This window comes from Nerophis lumbriciformis, linkage group LG04 (genome assembly GCF_033978685.3).
Source record: "Nerophis lumbriciformis linkage group LG04, RoL_Nlum_v2.1, whole genome shotgun sequence".
In the NCBI taxonomy this organism is placed as follows: Eukaryota; Metazoa; Chordata; class Actinopteri; order Syngnathiformes; family Syngnathidae; genus Nerophis; species Nerophis lumbriciformis.
The window spans coordinates 7,421,289-7,441,577 of NC_084551.2; the positions used below are offsets into that span (position 1 = coordinate 7,421,289).

A 20,289-nucleotide genomic window follows, 5' to 3' on the forward strand; every position below is an offset into this window, starting at 1 on the left:
AGTTGAGAGTTGATGTTCTGGAATTGACTGGATATGGTATTTGGCTCCAAAAGTCAGGCAGCAAAAGGTTTACCTGGACCTTAGACCAGTGTTTTTCAACCTTCTTTGAGCCAAGGCACATTTTTTGCGTTGAAAAAATCCGGAGGCACACCACCAGCAGACATCCTAAACTCAGTTGACAGTAAAAAGTTGTTGTCGCAATTGTTGGATATGACTTTAAAGCATAACCAAGCATGCATCAATATAGCTCTTTTCTCAAAGTAGGTGTACTGTCACCACCTGTCACATCACCCCCTGACTTATTTATTTTAGAGGTGACAGAGCTTTCGCCGTTGCTGCTCCCAAGCTCTGGAACGACCTACCCCTGAGTGTTAGACAAGCCTCCTCTCTTCCTGTTTTTAAATCTCTCTTAAAAACATACTTTTATTCCATGGCTTTTAACACTGAGTGATATCCATCCTGCAATGGCGCCCCATAATACACCTGCTGTGATCCTGTTTTTATGTTTTTATGTTTTTATTAATTCTATTTTAATTATTTATTTTTTATCGTGTTCTGTTTGTGTTGTGTTGTGTTTGCTCGGTACTCGTTTTATCTTTTAACCTGTTCATTGTACAGCACTTTGGCTACCCCTGTGGTAAATTTTAAATGTGCTTTATAAATAAAGTTGATTTGATTTGATTTGATTTGGACTTTTTTGCGGTTTTCCTGTGTAGTCTTTTAGTTCTTGTCTTGCGCTCCAATTTTGGTGGCTTTTTCTCTTTTGTTGCTATATTCCTGTAGCAGTTTCATGTGGCCTAGTGGTTAGAGTGTCCGTCCTGAGATCGGTAGGTTGGGAGTTCAAATCCCGGCCGAGTCATACCAAAGACTATAAAAATGGGACCCATTACCTCCCTGCTTGGCACTCAGCATCAAGGGTTGGAATTGGGGGTTAAATCACCAAAATGATTCCCGGGCGCAGCCACCGCTGCTGCCCACTGCTCCCCTCACCTCCCAGGGGGTGATCAAGGGTGATGGGTCAAATGCAGAGAATAATTTCGCCACACCTAGTGTGTGTGTGACAATCATTGGTACTTTAACTTTAACTTTAACTTTTATATTTCCCACATCTACTTTGTTTTAGCAATCAAGAATATTTCCGTTGTTTTTATCCTTCTTTGTGGGGACATTGTTGATTGTCAAGTCATGTTCGGATGTACATTGTGGACGCCGTCTTTGCTCCGCAGTAAGTTTTTGCTGTCGTCCAGCATTCTGTTTTTGTTGACTTTGTAGCCAGTTCAGTTTTACTTTCGTTCTGCATAGCCTTCCCTAAGCTTCAATGTCTTTTCTTAAGGGCACTCACCTTTTGTTTATTTTTGGTTTAAGCATAAGACACCTTTTAACCTGCATTTACAAATGCAATTAGCTACCGGCTGCCACCTACTGATATGGAAGAGTATTACACGATTACTCTGCCGAGCTCTAGACACTCAACAACAACACATCATTTGCAGACTATAATTACTGGTTTGCAAAAAATGTTTTTAACCCAAATATGTGAAATTAGATAATCTCCCACGGCACACCAGACTGTATCTCACGGGACACTAGTGTGCTGCGGCACAGTGGTTGAAAAACACTGCCTTAGATGACCAACAATTATAATATTAGTGCTATTTTAAAAAGTGACATCTTAAAGTAAAAGTACCCATGATTGTCACACACACACACTAGGTGTGGCGAAACTATTCTCTGCATTTGACCCATCACCCTTGATCACCCCCTGGGAGGTGAGGGGAGCAGTGAGCAGCAGCGGTGGCCGCGCCCGGGAATCTTTTTTGGTGATTTAACCCCCAATTCCAACCTTTATTTATAAAGCCCTTAATCAGAAGTTTCTCAAAGGGCTGCACAAGCCACGACGTGGGTTGAGAAAACTCAATCCAATGGGATACAATGAGAAACCTTGGAGAGGACTCCCCCATTAGGGCAGCTTGTAAAGGTAGGAAGGTGTGACAGTAGAAGTGGTGGCGGTGGTTGCCGTGGAGACAGAGAAGGTTTCAAAGCAAAATGGGCAGAAACAGCACGGGGGTTGAGAGCGAAACCTGTTAAAAAAAAGCCATTTAGCTCATTCACCCTATCCAGCATGCCCCCATGCTGGCGGTTGTCAACTCGCACACAAAGTACAAGTAATGATGACAAATGTTTTTCCTGGTGACTAATTATTGATCCCTTTCCCCCCACAGAACATGGATAAGACACTGCTCCCATCTGTGACGATGATTGTGGGCTGTGGAGTGTCTTCACTAACATTGTTGCTCCTCATCATCATCTACGTGTCTGTCTGGAGGTGAGTCATGTAAATATCCTTGCTGAACAGAGACAGGTGCAAAATGGCTCACTGTACACCACTCAGCTGACAGCTGTCGGTTAAATCCGGGTAACGGTAAAGGTAAAGTGCTCAAATCTTTTTAGAAAAACCTCAGATGGAAGAGTCAGAAATAATATTGTCACCGTCACACTGCCAGGGTTGTGTCAAAGTACTTTGGCTTCAAAATGAAAAGGGTTTGCCGTCCATATTGAGTCCCAAGGCTGTGTCCAAACATTGTTCTTAAAAGTAATTGCATGGCCACACAAAATTATGTCTCCATGAAAGCTTTTTCTCGTCAAGCATGAGGCTAAATCAACCAGTGAGGACATACAGTATGTCCTACTGGAGGGATAGTCAATTAAATTGTTCTAGGAACCACTTTTCCAGAAAGCTAAGGACCAGGTAAATGGACTCTCTCCCTTGACTATTAGTTTTATTTTGTATATTTTGGAGAACAATCATCCTCTACAGTAGACATTTGATTTTGGTCTATTTTTTAACAATCTCCTGCAAAAATATGAGTCTCTCACAAGTGTTTTTAAAGGCCTACTGAAACCCACTACTACCGACCACGCAGTCTGATAGTTTATATATCAATGATGAAATCTTAACATTGCAACACATGCCAATACGGCCGGGTTAGCTTACTAAAGTGCAATTTTAAATTTTGCGCGAAATATCCTGCTGAAAACGTCTCGGTATGATGACGTCTGCGCGTGACGTCACGGATTGTGGAGGACATTTTGGGACAGCATGGTGGCCAGCTATTAAGTCGTCTGTTTTCATCGCAAAATTCCACAGTATTGTGGACATCTGTGTTGGTGAATCTTTTGCAATTTGTTCAATGAACAATGGAGACAGCAAAGAAGAAAGCTGGAGGTGGGAAGCGGTGTATTGTGGCAGGTGTTGTGCCGGATAATGCACCCCCTAACTGTTGTGCCGGATAACACAGCCGGTGTTTCATTGTTTACATTCCCGGAAGATGACAGTCAAGCTTTACCATTGGCCTGTGGAGAACTGGGACAACAGAGACTCTTACCAGGAGAACTTTGAGTTGGATGCGCAGACGCGGTACCGTGAGTACGCATGCAGCTGCGGCTTCCAAACATTTGATCGCTTGCCCGTACGTGCGTGCCGCTATGTGCATGTCACGTACGTATCTTTGGGGACTTTGGGGGAATATATGTGCTGTATGAACTTTGGGGAGGTGAACGGTACTTTGGGCTGTGGGATTGAGTGTGTTGTGCAGGTGTTTGAGTTGTATTGGCGGGTTATATGGACGGGAGGGGGGAGGTGTTTGTTATGCGGGATTAATTTGTGGCATATTAAATATAAGCCTGGTTGTGTTGTGGCTAATAGAGTATATATATGTCTTGTGTTTATTTACTGTTTTAGTCATTCCCAGCTGAATATCAGGTCCCACCCGCCTCTCACAGCATCTTCCCTATCTGAATCGCTCCCACTGCCCTCTAGTCCTTCACTCTCACTTTCCTCATCCACGAATCTTTCATCCTCGCTCAAATTAATGGGGAAATCGTCGCTTTCTCGGTCCGAATCGCTCTCGCTGCTGGTGGCCATGATTGTAAACAATGTGCAGATGTGAGGAGCTCCACAACCTGTGACGTCACACGCATATCGTCGGCTACTTCCGGTACAGGCAAGGCTTTTTTATCAGTGACCAAAAGTTGCGAACTTTATCGTCGATGTTCTCTACTAAATCCTTTCAGCAAAAATATGGCAATATCGCAAAATGATCAAGTATGACACGTAGAATGGACCTGCTATCCCCGTTTAAATAAGAAAATCGCATTTCAGTAGGCCTTTAACTAAACTCGCAGGCCGCCAGTTGAATAGCTGAAATGATGAAAAAGAGAGGAACTAAAATGGAACTTTGAGGAACCCGAGTAGTACAACTAAAGGAGTTGAGGAAATGACTACTGACTGCATTTTAACAGGCTACAACACCATAGTTCAGTGATCCTCAACAGGCGGACCGCGGTCCATGTCCGGACCCAGCGACGTGTCCGTCCGGACCCAGCACGAATTATAGTAAAAAAAATAAAATAAAAAAAAAAGTTTTTATTTTTTAAAAATTTTTATTATTATAATTATAATTATTATAAAAAATATAATAATTGTATTCATCTGTGAGTTATCTCTAGCGCAAGTCAACGTTCTTCGTTGTTTTTAGTCAAATATCTCCACATTTCGTTTACACTTCTCGTGTCTCACTCACTCCGTCCCTCTCTCTCTCTCTCTCTCTCTCTCTCTCTCTCTCTCTCTCTCTCTCTCTCTCTCTCTCTCTCTCTCTCAGAGAGAGAGAGAGAGAGCGAGAGAACGCCACTCTGATTGGCTAATTCCGGGGTATGGGTTGTCATCTCGATCACAACGACGCGCTGATAGGCTGTTACCACCTGGGTCATACACATGTGCAGTGCACAGTGCATGGAACCTTTCGCTGCAGGCACACAGTTGTCTCGTATCGCTACTTCGCTAACTGTTCACTCGTCAGTCACTGAATGTGAATCAAATCACAATGGCATGCTCCAAGTTGGCTCAGGCTGGTAAAAGAAAGGTGGACAGGGAAAACCGACGTTTCAAGGAAGAATGGACAGAGCAATATGTTTTCATCCTACCTACTGCAAGTACCAGACCAATGTGTCTAATATGCAACAGTACTGTTGCTCTGGTGAAAAGTGAAAATCTGAAACGTCACTATCTGAAAGAGCACCGCGAATTTGAAGAGACATTTCCTCATGATTCAGAGCTAAGAAAAAAAGAAATCACGAGGCTGAAAAAGTCATATGAAACATCAAGCAAGATTTTTGTTAAATCTATGACACAACAACAAATAGCAACAGAGCAGTAACGTGCGGTGAGGTTGATGGCTGGTGAGGCACTGACTTCATCACAGTCAGATTTACAAACATATGAACCCTAAAGAGTATCTTATTCACCATTTGATTGGCAGCAGTTAACGGGTTATGTTTAAAAGCTCATACCAGCATTCTTCCCTGCTTGGCACTCAGCATCAAGGCTTGGAATTGGGGGTTAAATCACCAAAAATGATTCCCGGGCGCAGCGCCACTGCTGCCCACTGCTCCCCTCACCTCCCAGGGGGTGATCAAGGGATGGGTCAAATGCAGAAGACACATTTTTTCAAAGTTCTTATTTATTTTTGTTTCAAAGAAAATATTTCATGTATTTTATTGGATATTTATTTTATTTTTGTTAATTTTAAGAAAATGTTAAACTACTTACCTCCTGCTACTATATAAGCTTGACCGATAATAAACGGACCCAGCCTGTTTAAAAAAAAACATTTGTGGACCTTCAAGATTTGTACTTGAGGACCCCTGCCATAGTTACATAAATCACATTATGAAAAAAAATGTGAAAGGACTTAAAGGGATGCCTTGAGGATCGCCTCAGTTATGTAAATCACAAGTTTGGACGCCAGTGTCTATGTGTGCTAGCAAGGTTCAAATGTAAATGCAAGGATCTGCTAATGTGTTTACAGTGGTCCAAGTTCCTTTATACAACAGGAGCACTTTGGTGTTTTTTGGAATTTGCTGCAAAAATGTTTGTCTCCCAAGTTTTGAACTGAACTCAGGGGGCCCCAGGTTAAATAGCACTGGATGTCCACTTTAGCCAATCAAAGCCTAAAATTGTTTTTTGTTTTTTTTTAAGTATTTGGGTAAAAGAAATGTAAACATGTGAAGGAAACACACACAGAAATGTCATTTCATATCATGATAGAAATCACAGAGAAACACTTGTTTGATGATTGTATTTCTAATGAGGTCTCCTTTGATCTTCCAGATACATTCGGTCTGAACGCTCAGTCATTCTCATCAACTTCTGCCTCTCAATCATTTCCTCGAATGCACTTATTCTCATTGGACAAACACAGACACGAAATAAGGTACGAACCAATCCAAGGACTAATGCGTTTTGATTGAAAGTGAAAGCATGACATCCTGTATTGTATGGTCACAATGATGTTTTTATTCAACATAATTTTATCCATTTTTCCCCCTTATTACAGGTCTTATGCACCATGATTGCGGCATTTCTTCATTTCTTTTTTCTATCGTCATTCTGCTGGGTCCTGACGGAGGCATGGCAGTCGTACATGGCAGTGACAGGCCGGCTGAGGAATCGGATCATACGCAAGCGCTTTCTCTGTCTTGGCTGGGGTTAGTCTTCAATCTCTTGTATGTCTAACGGTTATATTTTTAGTAGTTTTATTTTATTGCCATTTGTTTTCCTATCTAGGCCTCCCTGCACTTGTGGTTGCAATTTCAGTAGGCTTCACCAAGGCAAAGGGTTATGGAACACCAAGCTAGTAAGCATGCTTTTTTACATTTATTGTGTACTGTATACTATGTTCATGCAGAAATATAACATATGGTTTGATGTTTCTAGCATAATACCTTTTTCTTTTACTTCACACGTTCTTATCTTACTTCCTTATTCTTCCCTCATTCAATCCCTCTATCTATATCTACCTGCTCCTCTCGTAGCTGCTGGTTGTCTCTGGAAGGAGGTCTTCTCTATGCATTTGTTGGACCTGCTGCCACTGTCGTCTTGGTATTTCTTCCTTTTTCTTTTTTCTCCCTATTCATCTAAGTACCTCAACCTGTGTTGCATCTATGTAACTTAAACCTATTACAAAAGCCCCGTGCCATTCTTCTTTTTAAAATGAAAAAGATACATCAGACACATTGAAATACGCTGTGTCTTTCCTATTAAGCAATACAATATGTATTTTTACACAGTATAGAACGTAGCCAAATTATACAATTTTTAGAAAGTTCCCAATGTGAATGGATACAATCCATGTTATAGATAAAATACAGAATAAAAGTGATCCAGAATGTCAAACCTAGGGTACACTCGCTGATCTGGGATTACGCTTGTGTCAGTAATAAAGAATTGTCTTTAATGTTTGATAATGTCAGTGGCCACCTTGCACAAATAGAAATAATAAGAACGACTCCAGATGAGAATGGTAATAATCCACTGAATAAAAGGGATAAAATAATCTCCGCCCAAATCCAGGAGTGTGTGGCAGTCGTGTGAATACACCCTAAATCTTCGAATCAGAACTTTTTAATGTTTATTGTTAAAACTAGTGGTGTCAAAGGAGCATATCCATCCATCTCCATCTTCTTCCGCTTATCCGAGGTCGGGTCGCGGGGGCAGCAGCCTAAGCAGGGAAGCCCAGACTTCCCTCTCCCCAGCCACTTCGTCCAGCTCTTCCTGTGGAACCCCGAGGCGTTCCCAGGCCAGCCGGGAGACATAGTCTTCCCAACGTGTCCTGGGTCTTCCCCGCGGCCTCCTACCAGTCGGACGTGCCCTAAACACCTCCCCAGGGAGGCGTTCGGGTGGCATCCTGACCAGATGCCCGAACCACCTCATCTGGCTCCTCTCAATGTGGAGGAGCAGTGGCTTTACTTTGAGCTCCCCCCCGGATGACAGAGCTTCTCACCCTATCTCTAAGGGAGAGCCCCGCCACCCGGCGGAGGAAACTCATTTCGGCCGCTTGTACCCGTGATCTTGTCCTTTCGGTCATAACCCAAAGCTCATGACCATAGGTGAGGATGGGAACGTAGATCGACCGGTAAATTGAGAGCTTTGCCTTCCGGCTCAGCTCCTTCTTCACCACAACGGATCGATACAGCGTCCGCATTACTGAAGACGCCGCACCGATCCGCCTGTTGATCTCATGATCCACTCTTCCCTCACTCGTGAACAAGACTCCGAGGTACTTGAACTCCTCCACTTGGGGCAAGATCTCCTCCCCAACCCGGAGATGGCACTCCACCCTTTTCCGGGCGAGAACCATGGACTCGGACTTGGAGGTGCTGATTCTCATCCCAGTCGCTTCACACTCAGCTGCGAACCGAGATCTTCAGCTCTCACTGGATCGGTTCGCAGCTGAGTGTGAAAGGAGCATATGAATTCCATATAAATTGTATGATTAATCTGCAATTGATGCAGTATTTTTTGTGATTAATCGCATGAGTTAATGCATTAACTTTGACAGCCCGAGTTAACGCATGTCAATTACAAAAAAGAAAAATTTGCTATTTTGTTATAATGAATGTCCTAACTTACTCAGGTAATTTAAAGTGAAAGTTAAAGTACCAATGATTGTCACACACACACTAGGTGTGGCGAAATTATTCTCTGCATTTGACTCATCACCCTTGATCACCCCCTGGGAGGTGAGGGGAGCAGTGGGGAGCAGCGGTGGCCACGCCCGGGAATCATTTTTGGTGACTTAACCCCCAATTCCAACCCTTGATGCTGAGTGTCAAGCAGGGAGGTAATGGGTCCCATTTTTATAGTCTTTGGTATGACTCGGCCGGGGTTTGAACTCACAACCTACCGATCTCAGGGCGGACACTCTAACCACTAGGCCACTGAGTGGGTCATGATTTAGTGTGTATATGGTAGGAAAATGTGATCCAGGCTGACTCATTTTGGTTGTGGTAGACCATGCCTTTCAAAGAGATTGCTAAAGTTCACAGTTTAATAACCCGGCAAAAAACATCACCATGCTTAATACGAAACCCAGTAATTAATATTTCCTGGATTTGCAATCATTCATTGTAGCCATTGTGTCAGTACGTCTTTGCATTCTGTTTTTATTACAGTGATACCTCACCTTATAAGCACATTTTGTTCTACGGCCAAGCTCGTAACTCAAAACTCTCAAATCAGCCCTTCCCATTGAAATGAATTGAAATCAATTTAATTTGTGCTTGGCTCTTCCAAAACCCCAATAGCATGCCTTTTAAAAAGAAGAACAAACTTTTAGATAATACATTTTGTTTAAAAAAAAACAGTATAAAAATTACAGTAGTTTTATGAATTAATAATATTGTTCAGTATTTACCCTGGGTAGCATATTTTTGTAGACACCTCCTATAGACTATCCATTGTGTAACAGTAGTGACAAGGAAATTGTTGTTTATGTTGCACACGGTTTTCTTTGAGTGACGGACCAGAGAGGTGGCGGACAAAGCATCGTCAGCTTCTCAGTATTTTTATGGATAAATGTCCACCGTTTGGATGTTTCTGGCGGAAGTTGTGTGATGCGGCTGACTTCGGTTCCGCTAATAACTGGTAGCACATGTTTTTATTAGTTTGTTTTTCTGATTGGGCCGTCCGCTTCTTCTCCTTCGTTCTCCCGGTGGTTGGAGGGCAGGATTGTGTCGATCTCTGACTGTGGGGTTTGGATAAATGCTCGTAACTCAAGCTATGCTTGTAACTTAATGCTCTCGAATTACTCACAAGTTGAGGTACCACTGTATTTGTACCATTTATGTTACGTTAAAATGTCACCAGCCCATCCTATTTTGCAATTATTTGACATTCAGTTTGTGCCATTAAAATTGAACACAAGATGGCAAGTGCCTTCGGTAAGTACAGCCACTAAGTATAACCAGTTCATCATATTGTCATCGTCAATCATCAGCAGACAATTTCTGCATGCTTTCAACTTGAAACTGTCTTTATGTGCATTAATCATGTGCCTCTTCTCTTGGCAGGTTAACATGGTTATTGGGATTCTCGTTTTTAACAAACTGGTGTCCAAAGACGGCATTACTGATATGAAACTAAAGGAGAGGGCGGGGTATGCCTTATACCACACATCCATTTTACACTGTCACCTACAACCAGCCTGGTGGTGTCGCTCATCATCAAGGGTCTAATGCAATGACTGTCTTTGGATCAGTCAATATTCCAAATTCACCCAAGATGGTCCTTAATTGAATTAGGACAAGTATAACATATTTGGAAAAAGAACAATATCTGAGAGCTCCATCTGGTTATTAATACTACTAAGAATGAAGAAGATGGTGACTCACTTCATTGCTTTCCAAACGTTGTTGCATTGACCTCCAGTCGTGCTTTGTGTGTGGTTGCTGCTATAGGTGTTCTCTAATTCCATCTCTTCTTCTTCTCTTTGATCAATTCTGGTAAGGGGAAGCAGGGCTCGACAAAAACATATTGTAGAATTAACAACTCAGAAGGATTTAGAGTGTACATTCTGTTTTTGTATGCTTCACAAAACGAAAAAATACAATCAATAATCAAATAGTCAGCTGGTGTGAGAGAGCAAAACATCACACAGTAACGACAAAACACATAGCTATTTAACATTTTATTGTGATGAATTATTTACTTAATTGTATGTTGGCTAACAGCAGAATATAAAAGTCTATAAATATTCTCCTCAGAACCAGTGTCTTCTGCAGTGCACATTTGTTTTTCGCTGGTTCTCACAAGGATCGTTATCTGTACGCATAGATATTAACGCATGTCAAAGCGATTGTTGCTTTTGTGAAATGTAAGCCAGATTTTCCTCTTCAGTAATAAGGGATATTTCCAGTTTTTCTCACTTACAGAACAATTAGACGTGTTAACATCGAGGACAGCGCACATCATTAAATTCCTTACCATGACTACATTCCGAGTTTGTGAGCTCATTAGCTGTATACATGGAGCACACTACAAAACTCACCTAAAAAGGTTTTTTTTTAAAAGTTTTCATATGACCTAGTAATTTTTTTTACTTTGTGTACATATAGGTAAAAGCCAGTAAATTAGAATATTTTGAAAAACTTGATTTATTTCAGTAATTGCATTCAAAAGGTGTAACTGGTACATTATATTTATTCATTGCACACAGACTGATGCATTCAAATGTTTATTTCATTTAATTTTGATGATTTGAAGTGGCAACAAATGAAAATCCAAAATTCCGTGTGTCACAAAATTAGAATATTACTTGAGGCTAATACAAAAAAGGGATTTTTAGAAATGTTGGCCAACTGAAAAGTATGAAAATGAAAAATATGAGCATGTACAATACTCAATACTTGGTTGGAGCTCCTTTTGCCTCAATTACTGCGTTAATGCGGCGTGGCATGGAGTCGATGAGTTTCTGGCACTGCTCAGGTGTTATGAGAGCCCAGGTTGCTCTGATAGTGGCCTTCAACTCTTCTGCGTTTTTGGGTCTGGCATTCTGCATCTTCCTTTTCACAATACCCCACAGATTTTCTATGGGGCTAAGGTCAGGGGAGTTGGCGGGCCAATTTAGAACAGAAATACCATGGTCCGTAAACCAGGCACGGGTAGATTTTGCGCTGTGTGCAGGCGCCAAGTCCTGTTGGAACTTGAAATCTCCATCTCCATAGAGCAGGTCAGCAGCAGGAAGCATGAAGTGCTCTAAAACTTGCTGGTAGACGGCTGCGTTGACCCTGGATCTCAGGAAACAGAGTGGACCGACACCAGCAGATGACATGGCACCCCAAACCATCACCCAACCATGCAAATTTTGCATTTCCTTTGGAAATCGAGGTCCCAGAGTCTGGAGGAAGACAGGAGAGGCACAGGATCCACGTTGCCTGAAGTCTAGTGTAAAGTTTCCACCATCAGTGATGGTTTGGGGTGCCATGTCATCTGCTGGTGTCGGTCCACTCTGTTTCCTGAGATCCAGGGTCAACACCTTTTGAATGCAATTACTGAAATAAATCAAGTTTTTCAAAATATTCTAATTTACTGGCTTTTACCTGTAATTGTTTTTTTTACTTTGTGTACATAATGTACATTACATTTCTTATCAGTCTGAATTTGTTTACATTTTGCACACTCCAGCTGATAAAACAGACACAGTTCCAAACTAAAAAATAAGATTTTTGGTAGTTATAAGAAGCTACCACTGCCAAATACAATCCTAAAATTGTGTTTAAATACATTTAGAATTTGGGCCTACCTTGACTTTAATGTGTTCGATGCCAAGTAGTGTGTTATAACAGATTGTTGTTAGTAAAATTATTAATTAAACATGTACAATTTCACATAACTACCTCATACTGACTGTAGTTTGAGAATTCCAAGAAACATACACCCTGCTCTCCTTTACATCCAGTGGGGGAAATAAGTATTTGATCCCCTGCTGATTTTGTAAGTTTACACACTTACAATGATTTTAGACAGTCCAGAAGGTTTTTGGTTGGTTTATGCAACAGTGAGAGATATTATATACAGTAAACAATACAGAAAAAAAAAACATTGCATAAGGGTTATGCATTTGATTTGTGTACGATTGAAGGAAATAAGTACTTTAATCCTCTAGTAAGCCAGCAATCATTCTGACACCTACATACCGAGTATGTGCCTATAAGGCACACAAATTATTCACTGTGTAGTTAGGAAAGTTCCCCCGAATCTCAGTTCATTATGTGCATAAAAGACATCAATTTCTTCCATTAAAACTTCTCCACCATGCGCACTAAAGTGTTCACAAAAGACTTAAGAGACAAAAATGTAGACCTGCACAAGACTTAACTAGGCTACAGACCATGAACAAAAAGCTTGGTGAGAAAGAGACCACTCTTGTCACAATACTTTGCAAATGGAAGAAATACAAGATGGTTTATAGATAATTGGCCTTGCTCTGGAGGTAAGGATAAGGATATTGGGGGTAAGGATATTTTTAAAGGGGAACATTATCACAATTTCAGAAGAGTTAAAACCATTAAAAATCAGTTCCCAGTGGCTTATTTTATTTTTCGAAGTTTTTTTCAAAATTTTACTCATCACGCAATATCCCTAAAAAAAGCTTCAAAGTGCCTGATTTTAACCATCGTTATATACACCCATCCATTTTCCTGTGACGTCACACAGTAATGCCAATACAAACAAACATGGCGGATAGAACAGCAAGGGAAAGCGACATTAGCTCGGATTCAGACTCGGATTTCAGCGGCTTAAGCGATTCAACAGATTACGCATGTATTGAAACGGATGGTTGTAGTGTGGAGGCAGGTAGCGAAAACGAAATTGAAGAAGAAACTGAAGCTATTGAGCCATATCGGTTTGAACCGTATGCAAGCGAAACCGACAAACGACACGACAGCCAGCGACACGGGAGGAAGCGAGGATGAATTCGGCGATCGCCTTCTAACCAACGATTGGTATGTGTTTGTTTGGCATTAAAGGAAACTAACAACTATGAACTAGGTTTACAGCATATGAAATACATTTGGCAACAACATGCACTTTGAGAGTGCAGACAGCCCAGTTTTCATCAATTAATATATTCTGTAGACATACCCTCATCCGCTCTCTGTTCCTGAAAGCTGATCTGTCCAGTCCAGTTGGAAATGCATCTGCTTTGAGTGTCGCAGGATATCCACACATTCTTGCCATCTCTGTCGTAGCATAGCTTTCGTCGGTAAAGTGTGCGGAACAAACGTCCAATTTCTTGCCACTTTCGCATCTTTGGGCCACTGGTGCAACTTGAATCCGTCCCTGTTCGTGTTGTTACACCCTCCGACAACACACCGACGAGGCATGATGTCTCCAAGGTACGGAAAACAGTCGAAAAAACGGAAAATAACAGAGCTGATTTGACTCGGTGTTTGTAATGTGTTTGAGAAAATGGCGCATTGCTTCCCGATGTGACATCATCGCTCCGAGAGCGAATAATAGAAAGGCGTTTAATTCGCCAAAATTCACCCATTTAGAGTTCGGAAATCGGTTAAAAAAATATATGGTCTTTTTTCTGCAACATCAAGGTATACAGGTAAAAGCCAGTAAATTAGAATATTTTGAAAAACTTGATTTATTTCAGTAATTGCATTCAAAAGGTGTAACTTGTACATTATATTTATTCATTGCACACAGACTGATGCATTCAAATGTTTATTTCATTTAATTTTGATGATTTGAAGTGGCAACAAATGAAAATCCAAAATTCCGTGTGTCACAACATTAGAATATTACTTAAGGCTAATACAAAAAAGGGATTTTTAGAAATGTTGGCCAACTGAAAAGTATGAAAATGAAAAATATGAGCATGTACAATACTCAATACTTGGTTGGAGCTCCTTTTGCCTCAATTACTGCGTTAATGCGGCGTGGCATGGAGTCGATGAGTTTCTGGCACTGCTCAGGTGTTATGAGAGCCCAGGTTGCTCTGATAGTGGCCTTCAACTCTTCTGCGTTTTTGGGTCTGGCATTCTGCATCTTCCTTTTCCCAATACCCCACAGATTTTCTATGGGGCTAAGGTCAGGGGAGTTGGCGGGCCAATTTAGAACAGAAATACCATGGTCCGTAAACCAGGCACGGGTAGATTTTGCGCTGTGTGCAGGCGCCAAGTCCTGTTGGAACTTGAAATCTCCATCTCCATAGAGCAGGTCAGCAGCAGGAAGCATGAAGTGCTCTAAAACTTGCTGGTAGACGGCTGCGTTGACCCTGGATCTCAGGAAACAGAGTGGACCGACACCAGCAGATGACATGGCACCCCAAACCATCACTGATGGTGGAAACTTTACACTAGACTTCAGGCAACGTGGATCCTGTGCCTCTCCTGTCTTCCTCCAGACTCTGGGACCTCGATTTCCAAAGAAAATGCAAAATTTGCTTTCGTCAGAAAACATGACTTTGGACCACTCAGCAGCAGTCCAGCTGGTGTCGGTCCACTCTGTTTCCTGAGATCCAGGGTCAACGCAGCCGTCTACCAGCAAGTTTTAGAGCACTTCATGCTTCCTGCTGCGTCATTTGAATTCTCTTTGAACTTCAAATCATCAAAATTAAATGAAATAAACATTTGAATTCATCAGTCTGTGTGCAATGAATAAATATAATGTACAAGTTACACCTTTTGAATGCAATTACTGAAATAAATCAAGTTTTTCAAAATATTCTAATTTACTGGCTTTTACCTGTATATTGACGCTTACATAGGTCTGGTGATAATGTTCCCCTTTAAGAAGGGGAAGAGAGTAACCCAAAATACGTAGGAGGATCTTCTTAATGACCTCAAGGGAGCTGGTCACTTGTCACCACAGTCACAAAGACAATAATTGGTAACATTTACTTTGCTAGAACGAATTGAGATCTTGCAGTGTTTCTTTTCCCAAGAGCGCACATGCACTGAACTGTATGGAGAAGATAAAAGATTCTGAATTACTTAGAGAAGGCTGAGGACAACACCAATTTTGTTGTTGATTTGGACTTTCTCGCCTAAGGCTTAAGGGTACAGGAAGTACTTTCCCGCATTGGCGGTCTGATGAACGTAAAATTATTGGGTGAGAACCGGAAACAGAAGATGGGTCTTCCAGCATGACAATAACCCAAAACATACCGCCAAGGCAACAAAGGAGTAACTCAAAAATAAGTGCATTGAGATCCTTGCCATTCTCCAGATCTTAAATCACATTGAATATCTGTGGACGCAGCTGAAACAGATGCAAAGTGGCAGCCTCGAAATTTTCAGGAGTATCTTTATAGTGGACCAACATCCCTCCTAAATTGTGTGCAACCCTGGTGCCTAACTCTGAGAAAGACCTCTGTTCTTGCCAACAAGGCTTATGTCACAAACTATTTAGTCACATTTTTTTGGGGTGTTTATTTTTTTTCAAAATTTCGAACCTTTATTTAAAGTTGAATTCTCAGTTATGTCTCTCTCTGTCACAATAAACCGACTATGACAATTCTGGACTATTATGTCTTTGTAAGGGAGTGAACTTAGAACATCAACAGTGGATCAAATTCTGTCACTGTACATCCCCCACGGTAGTCGGCAATTCTGTCTCCATCAGCATTCTTGGTACATTCAAATGCTTCCCCTTTTTTCTCCTAAAATGTAAGCTTTCTTCGATGATCTCGCTCTCTTCAACTGCATCTGTTGTTCCTGTCTTAAATGTCATGTTTGAGTTTGCACAGAATCCCCTCTCTCTCACTCAGGGCTCCTCAATCAGGAACACATCAGCTTCAGAAGCCCCCTCCCATGCCATCAATGATTGGGTAATTGATTGGATGCCCATCCCTTTCTATTCTGAACGATAGCCCTGCCCGTTACCACCCCTGTTAAATCTTACTTTATTTGTATTTTTTTGGTGGGGGAGTTAGTTTATCTCATTCTGTGTAAGCTTTAGAGGTAACAACATATAAATACCCCAGTTCCCTGTACTTACCAAGAAATATTGTCTACTGAGGTAACAATGCAGTCCATACAGTAGTTGAGTAGCACAACTCAGCATCTGGAATATTGACCTTTGATAGCCTCATCATTAAATTAATTTAGCTATTTTTTATTTCTAGTGTCTTTGTCAGGTATATATTCTTAGAGCAGTGTGTAAGTTCAGCTTCAGATTGTCATAGCAACTCGAGATTTTTTTTATGTTGTGTGTGTTTCCAAGTGTCTAGGGTTTTTTTTTTTGCATAAAAAAATGGTAGGGTTGGATAGATGGACTTGTTCCTAGTCTTTAGCATCTTTAGCCCTGGGAACCATTTCCCAAAAATAGTCAATGTCAAAGCACAGATTCAATAGATTTTGAATGATACCTATTTTCACCTATCCACTGGTCAATGGTGATTTTTTTTTTAATGACTTTGCCCTTTTGGGTTATTGCCACGCTTACTGTAACTGGTGATAATGTAAAGGATTTTTGGAGATAAATTGGTTAGGTCCAGTTGTAATTACTAGGTAGTGCTGTTGACAGTGACAGTTTGCTGTGTTGACTTTGAGTCGCTAGAATTCTCGGATAGGTTTTTTTTGTCTTGATTTTAAAGAAATGGAGGTAATCAACCATATACCGTTCAAAATTATCTGACCTCATTGTAAATTATATTTATTTGCAACGTTTCTTCTGCAACTTCAAGTAGTAGGGATGTCCGATAATGGCTTTTTGCCAGTATCCGATATTCCGATATTGACCAAACCTTAATTACCGATACCAATATCAACCGATACTGATATATACAGTCGTGGAATTACACATTATTATGCCTAATTTGGACAACCAGGTATAGTGAAGATAAGGTCCTTTTTAAAATAAAATAAGATGAATAAATTAAAAACATTTTCTTGAATAAAAAAGAAAGTAAAACAATACAAAAACAGTTACATAGAAACTAGTAATTAATGAAAATGAGTAAAATTAACTGTTAAAGGTTAGTACTTTTAGTGGACCAGCAGCACGCACAATCATGTGTGCTTACGGACTGTATCCCTTGCAGACTGTATTGATATATATTGATATATAATGTAGGAACCAGAATATTAATAACAGAAAGAAACAACCCTTTTGTGTGAATGAGTGTAAATGGGGGAGGGAAATTTTTTGGGTTGGTGTACTAATTGTAAGTGTATCTTGTGTTTTTTATGTTGATTTAATAAAAATTAAAAAATAAACGATACCGATAATAAAAAAAACGATACCGATAATTTCCGATATTACATTTTAAAGCAGGGGTGCTCATTACGTCGATCGCGAGCTACCGGTCGATCTCGGAGGGTGTGTCAGTCGATCACCAGCCAGGTATTAAAAAAATAGTCCCAAAAATGAGCGATCATAAATCTTCACTATGACGTCACTTTCGTCACTTGATTGACATTCACGGCACCCGAGGGTCTTCTGAGATGACGCTGGCTGCTGCCAGCTCATTAAAATTACCGACTGGAAGGCGAGAAACACTTTATTTCAACAGACTTTGGCGCCGTACCTGTTGTCAAAACTCCAAAGACCGACTGCACAGTTGCACAATAAAAGCTCTGCTTCATCCTGCCTGCGCTACCAAAATAAGAGTCTCAGAAAGCTGGCGTGCACAAGCTAGCAAGCTACGGAGTTTGCCGACAATGTATTTCTTGTAAAGTGTATACAAAGGAGTACGGAAGCTGGATAAATTAGATGCCAAAAACCAACCACTTTCATGTGGTATTGGACAGAAAGGAGGACTTTTTTCTCCTCCATTCGAAAATGCGGACGTTTTTAGCACCACTGTCTGATTCCAATCAATGCAAGTCATCAGAATCAGGTAATACACCAACTTATATTCTTGTCTTCATGAAAGAAAGGAATCTATATGTGTTAAACATGCTTGTATTATCTTTAACCACCTTTAACTTGTTAACAATATTAACTATATGTGTTAAACATGCTTGTATTATCTTTAACCACCTTTAAGTTGTTAACAATATTAATTATGTGTTAAACATGCTTGTATTATCTTTAAACACCTTAACTTATTAACAATATTAACTATATGTGTTAAACATGCTTGTATTATCTTTAAACACCTTTAACTTATTAATAATATTAACTACATGTATTAAACATGCTTGTATTATCATTAAACACCTTTAACTTGTTAACAATATTAACTATATGTATTAAACATACTTGTATTATCATTAAACACCTTTAATTTATTAACAATATTAACTTTATGTTAAACATGATTGCATTATCATTAAACACCTTTAATTTATTAACAATATTAACTATATGTGTTAAACATGCTTGCATTATCATTAAACACCTTTAACTTATTAACAAAAACATATATTTCATAAATAAGTAAATATAAATTATATATATGAATGAGGTAGATCCCCACGACTTAATCAATTGAAAAGTAGCTCGCCTGCAGAAAAAGTGTGAGCACCCCTGTTTTAAAGCATTTATCGGCCGATAGAGATCAACATCTCTATCAAGTAGCTAAGAAAATAAAACTTGACAGTTTGAATAGCTCAGTCCAACAAAAAGGCAACCGCACTACAAAGAGGGAAACTAAGCAAGACTAAATATCAGAAATAAAATTATCCATTCTGTTGGGACATCATTCTGCTTGTTTTAAGTTAAGGGGGACCTTTTATGCAAAACCAAATGTTCTTACCTATTGGTACGTGTTTTGTGTATTTGGGATCTGCACAAGTCTCAAAAATACGAAATCAAACCATGGACAATTTTCCAATTGTTGGGTAAAACACATATGGTAGCGTTTTACCCGAAGAGCTTTGTGCGAGTCCGCCATTGTAGTCCGACGTTATAGTCAACAAAGTTCCTTCTGGCACATCATGAAGAGACGGTCAGAAAGGGGTTTCAAGAGAGTCAGTCTGTAAAACGATCAACGCGCAATTTTAATAAAATAACCACCATACGTGTTATGTAGACCACAGGGAAGTGTTTTACATATAGAAAAAAAGAATCATAGAAATAATTACTTTTAACACCAGTAAATCCCCCAGTCTTGACTACTTGTAAAAAATGTACACGATATTTTTAGTTGTCAAACGTTTGTTGAAAATGTTTTAAAAATGTTTACGCAATAATTCGTCGCGTTTGTCCGGACATAACAACCCCCAAAAAAACCTGTAGTGCAATTTTACTGCATTGCGCATTTTTTTAAACCCCTGAAAAAGTGTGTAAAGTTGTTTTACGGCGACACACTGTCACGAAAACACGTTGGTAAAAAAGCGCTTTGAGTAAAAGTGCACACACAGACGTCACGAGGGAGACAGCACTTCCACTATCGCTGTCGATCTTAGCTCAAGGTTCAAATTGAAAACATGTTTATTGAAGTTAATTAATTTGTTCTGCATCCAATTAAGCACATAGCAATATTTGAATTAGGCAGATTTGCCCTTCGAGACAGGCTTCACTGCCATCTGCACCCCCGCAACAAATTAGCTTGACCTCGCAGAATGAGAGAACACTTAAACACCGGAGAGTCGGAATTGTACGACGTAGGTAGTACATTCACTTCTGTGTGTTTTTATTTACATAAACACTTTGGATTATCACTGATTGTATCGATCTTGCTATCTTTTTTTTTTTTTCTCCAATCCATCAACCTACACAACTTTTGCCTCTTGACTCTCCTGTCCAGGTAAATTGTGTTTTTCAATAAAAAGTGTTGATTGCTTTTTAATATCACCGCCTACGGCATGCATTTAGCAGGTGTATTGCCCTTTTACTTGAAATTGAATTTCTCCCATGATGTGATTTTTAATCTGGGCATCCACAGGCTACAAATTTCTATTCCCTCAGTTTGTCAGCTGTAATTGTGTTTGTCAGGAGACAATTCACCGCTGTGCTTTGCGATACCCGTCCAATATTTGCAGCATTAT

The 20,289-nt window shown here is 40.2% G+C and overlaps 1 protein-coding gene across 6 annotated transcripts in view; it reads left to right on the plus strand.

Annotated features, from left to right (window-relative positions):
* adgrb1a (adhesion G protein-coupled receptor B1a) overlaps nucleotides 1-20,289 on the plus strand; it is a 432,260-nt gene that overhangs the window by 325,684 nt on the left and 86,287 nt on the right. For 5 of the 6 annotated variants that reach the window (XM_061948450.2, XM_061948442.2, XM_061948465.2 and 2 more), the window contains 6 exons: nucleotides 2,223-2,326; nucleotides 6,170-6,272; nucleotides 6,396-6,546; nucleotides 6,626-6,695; nucleotides 6,874-6,940; nucleotides 9,910-9,995. In XM_061948450.2, the coding sequence (XP_061804434.2) occupies nucleotides 2,223-2,326; nucleotides 6,170-6,272; nucleotides 6,396-6,546; nucleotides 6,626-6,695; nucleotides 6,874-6,940; nucleotides 9,910-9,995 (581 nt within the window). Of the gene's footprint in view, nucleotides 1-2,222; nucleotides 2,327-6,169; nucleotides 6,273-6,395; nucleotides 6,547-6,625; nucleotides 6,696-6,873; nucleotides 6,941-9,909; nucleotides 9,996-16,121; nucleotides 16,182-20,289 lie in introns of all 6 variants that reach the window. The other variant, XM_061948457.2, reaches the window with a different exon arrangement.